Genomic DNA, 7,120 nt, shown 5'->3' on the forward strand with positions numbered 1-7,120 from the left:
GCTCTGTGAGCAGGGGTCATGCCCGAGCGTGCTCACCATCCGGAGTCTCCAGCACTTGTTACAGTGCTTGGAAAAAGTAGTTGCTGAATACGTTTGTTGAGTGAATAAATGGCTGTTTACTTATTGAATGTTTAGGTAGAAGAAGAAGAACCCACTGGATACATTCGATTCGAAAAATTTCTTCCGGTGATGACAGAAATACTACTAGAAAGGAGGTAAGTAAGTAAATGCAATTGTTAAGGCAAAGTAATGGTTTGAATTATGAATCCGTTCATTTCAGGATGCTTGACTTTTTCACTTTGTATGTTATACTCAACCAGTGTATCTTAAGGTGGCCTCCCTCTAACCTTTCAAGATACTTCTGAACTGCCAGTTGGTACATGCTTAGAAATATCAACCACATTAGTGTTATCCGAAGCAAAGCATAATTAGGGGGTAAATAAGCTACAAAAATCGTAAATCAACATTCTTATTATCTTCTGTTTCGAATTAGCAATGATAAATAAGAATCCTAACATTTTTCTAGCAAAAATATAGCATTAGCTTACGATAGTTCATTCATCATAGAATTCTTGTGCCCAGATAAATTGATTTCCAAAAAGCGAATAGATAACCTCAAACATGTCAGTGATTTTGCACTAAGTATTTCCTGTGGGGCTGAGGTATTTCAACTTTCATATCCAGAAATCCAAAAAGATTTCAGTGAGGCGAGTATTATCATCCCAGTATATCAGCAGCCTTTATTTTATTTTTTATTTTATTTTATTTTATTTTTTTGAGAGGGAGTTTCACTCTTGTCACGCAGGCTGGAATGCAGTGGCACCATCTTGGCTCACTGCAACCTCTGCCTCCTGGGTTCAAGCGATTCTCCTGCCTCAGCCTCCCGAGTAGCTGGGATTACAGGCGTATGTATGCCACCACGCCTGGCTAATTTTTGTGTTTTTAGTAGAGACAGGGTTTCATTATGTTGGCCAGTCTGGTCTCGAACTCCTGACCTCAGGTGATCTGCCCACCTCGGCCTCCCAAAGTGCTGGGATTACAGGCGTGAGCCACTGCGCCCAGCCCTGTTTTGTTTTATGTGGTCATTTATTACAGGGGTCCCCAACCACCAGGCCAGGGACTGGTTGCACGCTTCTCATGAGAATCTAATGCCCGATGATCTGAGGTGGAGCAGTTTCATCCACAACCCATCCCTCCCCTCCTTGGTCTGTGGAAGAATTATCTTCAGTGAAACTGGTCCCTGGTGCCAAAAAGGTTGGAGACTGCTGATTTATTATGTAGAGACTGCAGTAAATACTGTGGCATTTACTCGTTTTATTGCATAATTATAGATACAGACCAATTCCAGAAGATGTCCTTCTTCGAGCTTTTGAGGTATGTAAACTCCAGCTTATATGCATATACATATATGTAAATACATATATTTATATACACATGTATATGAAAAATTCATCATGTAGAACTTAATTCACCAAATGAAAAAATGTAATATCTATCTTTTCTTTTTCCCTAGGTTTTAGATTCAGCTAAACGTGGGTTTCTTACTAAGGATGAACTGATCAAGTATATGACTGAAGAAGGTAAGCATGATTTATTACTTATCACAGTGACTTATGTGAGGAATTAATAATTTGTTAACAGTTATGCGGAAGTTATAGGGGATACTTTAAAATCAGTTGTTCTGTTTAAAAAGTTATTTACTGTTCCTACTATTTTGGCTTGGGGATGGTTTCTGTTCTGTGGGGGTTAAGAGGACAAAGAGTAGGGAAAGGGGAGATGGGTTGTTGTCTCGTAGGATTTTGTGAAGCATAGTGATTACTTCTATAATTTCAGGCATTCCATTCAGAGCATTTCCAGAATAAAAGATATGCCATGTGGAAAACATGAACTATCAATCACTGTAAATGAAGGCCTCTTCCTAGATTGAAGATTTGAATAGAAGTATATAAAAATCCCCCTTTTTTTTTTTTTGAGACAGAGTCTCATTCTCTTGCCCAGGCTAGAGTGCAGTGGTGCGATCTCAGCTCACTGCAACCTCCGCCTCCTGGGTTCAAGTGATTCTCCTACCTCCGCCTCCTGAGTAGCTGGGATTACAAGCATGGGCCACCATGCCCAGCTAATTTTTGTAGTTTTAGTAGAGATGGGTTTCACCATGTTGGCCATGCTGGTCTTGAACTCCTGACCTCAGGTGATCCATCCATCTTGGCCTCCCACAGTGCTGGTAAAATTTCCTTTTTAAAGAGCTTTTCTGTCAGTGAAGTTACAGCTAATGTAACCTCAATTGAATACTGAGGTCATTTTTAACACTAAAAATTTCCTTTTTTAATGTTAATTGAACCATATATATTTGTTTCGAACATGGCCCATCATACATATATGCATACACACACACGTAAAACCTGCACACTTACATACCTGCCAACATATTTCCTTTAGGAATTCTGTCTGCTAGGCTGATGTGTAAAGTTGTTTACCTTGAAGGTCAGTGGCCTGATGGACAGTCTCCTGAAGCCAGCCTCATATTGGTCACCTTGCCTTCTCCCATACAGAGCTAGAGCTCCCTGGTTCACACATTGAGTCCTGAATGACTCAGTTGCTGATCACTTGTGACAGAATCAAAAGTGCAAGTAATTTGGAGTAGGGAAGACTAAGACTGCATCTACATGCATGACTGGTTTGACCATCCCAACTTGATCCACCTTTAGACGGAACACAGGGAGTGAGGGTAAGAATGCCACGACCATCAGAGCTGCCACCCAAGAACTCTTATGCCGTTGTTAAAATTATCTTAGGGATTAATTTTGATGGGAATGTTACAACTTTCAAAGCATCAGCTTCTTAATCCTAAGGATTAGTTTAAAGAAAGTAAATCCTAGGTTATGTATTAGGCAACATGAGTTTAGTCAAAATGGCTCAAACAGTTAGCTTTTCCTACTGTTGTGTGCCTACTGTATGTTTAGGATTCAGTAAGTGTGGTAAGGTATAATGATACTGAAATCTTCCTCTCTCAAGGATATTACAATCTTATTGGGGAGATAAAACTAACATAAAATAATTCACAGTACAAGACAATAGAAAAATCAATATCAGAAGATCAACCAGGGCCGGACCAGCCTGGAAAGCTCGGTCTGGGAAGACTTAAAGAGAAAATAGGTTTTTTGAGAGGGTAGAATGTATATGGTTAAGTTGAGGGCAGAGGTAAACTCTGATGCATTTTAATTCCCTCACACACGGTAGATCTCAACAAATGTTTGTTGAATGAATGAATGAATGAATGAGTAGATGATGAAGACCAGGTGAAGGGGCTAATGAGAGGGAGACATTATTGATACGTAAAACAGTCTGAACAAAAATTGGGAGGTAGGAATGAACATGCTATTTCAGAGAGAAAATAAGCCTAGCTGGCCCAGAGGATAATGCTGGCAAACAGCGGGAAATTAACTTCAGTAGATTTACTAGGACTAAATTGTGGAGTCCCAGGCTCAGGAGTTTGGAATTCACCTGTGGGCGATGGAGAAGTATTATAGGCTTTTAAGCAGATGAGTCACATGGTGTATGAGTGATTGTGAGAAGGTTTTACTGGTGCTGGTCGGTTTGTTAGATGCATGAGAAAGAGGTTGGACTAGGGAGGCCAGTTAGAAGGTTATTTCAGCATCTGAAGGCACCCAAATAAAGGCCTGACCTGGCAACAGAAATGGCAATGGGGAGAAGGGATTGGTACAGTAGGACTGTCTGTGGCAGGATCCATGGGTCATGATGAGTAACAGAGTGTAGGTGACAAAGATGAGAGCCGAATCAAAAATAACATCAAGGCTCTGCCCTCAATGACAAATATTATGGTAACGCTACTGACTGAAACAGAAAAGTCAGAACAGACTGCAGTGTATACAGAGATGGTGCAATCACGTGGTTTACTTGGAGGCCTGTGTGATAATTTCGAAAATGATATGTTTACAGATAGTTCATGGTACTTAAAGATCAACTATTGAGTATCTCAGTGGACTAAGCATAGGACAGTATTTTCAAGTAAGAATATATATGGTTTCAATTATTCATTCAACAAGTGTTATTACAAACCTTCTACATATATGAACCAATATGTTTGGAAGTAATATGTAAGATGTAAATTACTAGGCAGATCTAAGTTATGATTTAATATAACGGACCCATCAGCTAAGTGTAATAGCAGTTGACTAGTTTGGTAAAATAGGTGCTTAAGAATTGCTAGTTTGAGAGTCTCAGAATTCTACAAATTGTTTTTAAGTAAATTTCTGCTACATAGCAATATAGATTCAAGTTACTTGCACGCGCTTCATAATATTCACAAAGTATCAGCTAGTTTGAGAATATGCATTTTTACAGCCCAGGATGTCATATGATAAACAAAATAAATCACATTGAATCAAGTTCCTAGAAGATAGAAGTCCCTAAGTGTCCAGGAATGTGTATTGCATCAGACAGTGTTTAGCAGGAGGGAAGATCTCAGAACGATGTTTTAAACAAACACTTACATGTTGCTGCTTATATGCCAAGTACTGTTCTACATCCCATTCAAATCACAACACATTTCATCCTCATGACAACCCTGTGTGATAGGTAGTGTCATTATCACCTCCATTTTATAGACAGGTAAACTAAGGTGTGGGGCAGTTAAGTGACTTGCTCAAGACTTTCGAGCAAGTAAGAGGCAGCCAGCATGTGAATCCAAACTTGTGCTTTAACCATTCGGTGATTTTCCTTCCATCTTTAATCAAATACTGGGGCTTCAGGTTCATCCTCTGGTAATCTCAAAAGTTTTCATCTAAATAAAGAACCTTGTTCGTGATATCTGTGTGTCTTCCTACTGTTTTGCCTGAAATGACGCGTTCTAGAGGTTGCTTGATCTGTGACATCTACAGGCTGAAAGAAGTCCAGAATCTGCCAGGGTGTACAACAGCCTTCTCTTTGAACCTCTGGACTGTCGTGATATCCTGGCTCTGCAGCTCCAGGGAGCTAACTAGTGACAGTGTGGGAGTTTGTGGGGGCTCCGTGGCTATTAAGCTGACTAGTGGAAAGAGAAAGAAAAAAATCAGATGATCATAAATGATAAATTTTCCTTTCTGTCTCTCTGAGGTGAGCCTTTTTCTCAAGAGGAAATGGAAGAAATGTTGTCTGCTGCAATTGATCCAGAATCAAATTCAATTCATTACAAGGACTATATAACAATGATGGTGATAGATGAAAATTAAATGTTCTAAAGATAATTTCTAATTGAAAGGACAATTTTAGAAATTGCTTCTCCTTGTTAATTTCACATCTAAGATAAGAGAATCTAAGGAATCTTAGGATTCCTATATGTGATATTTAATACCTTGTGACGTAACTATTTCTATTTTGAGATACTTTGTTTTTAAAGATGATCATAACACGTTAAAACAAATTTAGTATGTCTAGCCTTACAGAATGATAAATTGCTCTTTATTTAAAAACTATTCTTAATACATTTTAACATTAGAATTGATTGTTATATTCTGTAATAAAACTCAGGTAACCTTCAAATTAATTAAGCTGACAAAATGAAAATGACTGTAATGACCCAAGGTTTGACATATAAAGATCTTAAGAGGGGGCAGAATGACCAGCAATTGACAATGAGTAGCAATATAATGAAGGCTTCCTTTTTCAACAGTAACAAATGCTTCATCAATCTGAGTGTGGAAGGAGATTTATCAAAATAAATATTAATTGATTTTTTATGAGTGCCAATTACGAATGTCATTTGGGATTGTAATAACTGAGTGTAAACATTTATATTTGCTGATCCAGCATGTCACCATTTATGGAGTAGCTAAAGGAGTTGAGATCATTGAAACTAGAGAAAAGAAGGCTGAGTGGAAATTGATAGTGTAAGGTAGTGGCAATTCTCTCTTTGTCTTTAGAATTGTCACCTACTCGGTATATCTGTCATGGGAATATTGTCCTGAATACTGAGTAAGAATACTGAGAAATGTTTTGGTGTGCAAATGTGCAGCTCCTGAAAGAGCAGAATGAAGGACGCCTCTGAGCACAAGCAGTCACAATGGAAAAATAGTCACTATATGGCAACTGACAAGCAAAGGGGAAGATAAGGTAAAGGAGAATGAACACTTTTCCCAACTTAGATATTTTTTTATAGCAATACACACACACACACACACAAACACACGGATCTCTATTTAAAGATGGCTTTACCACCGTATGTGTGTATCTACATAGATGTCAACGTTTCAAGTTGCTGGGAGCCTTCCTCAGGCATGCTGTCTTGCCTCCGAAAGATGCAGCTGCTACCCAAGAGACTGTCACTGTTCATTCATTCATGAAACATTGAATGAGTATCATGAGATAATGTGCTAGGAACCAGAGTCCCTAACGAATCCAGGTCACAGTTTAGTGAAGGAAGCCTGCAAGTCCATCAGCAGCCACATTTCAGACAGGGGCACGTTCAGGGTACCGTGGAAGTACAGCAGAGGGGCAGCTACTTGGCCTTGCAGGGAGGGAGCTTTCTGGGAGATGAAAGGTGCCAGTGAGCAGAGAAGGCTTCCCAGGACAGGAAACACCTGACTTTAAAATGAGAAGTTTAGTAAGTGGGCAGCAGGGCACAGGGCATTTCAGCAGGTGAGCGGCAAGTCCGGAAACCCTAGAGGTGTCATGAAACATGGAACCACCTGGGAATTGAAAGCAGCTCAGTATGTTTGGAATGTAGGAGATTTGGGGGTCATGATGAGAGGTGAAACTGGAGCGGTAAACAGGAGCTGTATCATTAAGAATATCGGGTTAGGTGTTGAGTTAAGGTTTCAGCGTGAGAGTTTGGACTTTATTCTGAAGATCACAGAGAAAGATCATTTGTAAGCAGCAGGGAAAATAGATTTGATAGGTCAAGACTAGAAGTGAGACCCGTTTGTAGGCCATTTGGTTGGTGGGAGGGGATAGACTGAGAAAAGTCAAGCATGAATCCCAGGTTTCTGGCTCAGACGATGGGTAAAAGTGCCATTCATTCAGATAAGAAATCTGAGGAGCGGCCGGGCGCGGTGGCTCAAGCCTGTAATCCCAGCACTTTGGGAGGCCGAGACGGGTGGATCACGAGGTCAGGAGATCGAGACCA

The 7,120-nt window shown here is 39.9% G+C and overlaps 1 protein-coding gene across 1 annotated transcript in view; it reads left to right on the forward strand.

Moving 5' to 3' along the window:
- Positions 1-5,733, forward strand: part of EFCAB2 (EF-hand calcium binding domain 2) — an 84,713-nt gene extending 78,980 nt beyond the window's left edge. Inside the window, exons 4-7 of the mRNA XM_011981180.1 lie at positions 136-215; positions 1,332-1,374; positions 1,514-1,580; positions 5,113-5,733. Of these exons, the coding sequence (XP_011836570.1) occupies positions 136-215; positions 1,332-1,374; positions 1,514-1,580; positions 5,113-5,228 (306 nt within the window). The 3' untranslated portion in view covers positions 5,229-5,733. The remainder of the gene's footprint in view (positions 1-135; positions 216-1,331; positions 1,375-1,513; positions 1,581-5,112) is intronic.
- Positions 5,734-7,120: the final 1,387 nt, after the last annotated feature.

This window comes from Mandrillus leucophaeus, unplaced genomic scaffold (assembly GCF_000951045.1).
Source record: "Mandrillus leucophaeus isolate KB7577 unplaced genomic scaffold, Mleu.le_1.0 Scaffold220, whole genome shotgun sequence".
In the NCBI taxonomy this organism is placed as follows: Eukaryota; Metazoa; Chordata; class Mammalia; order Primates; family Cercopithecidae; genus Mandrillus; species Mandrillus leucophaeus.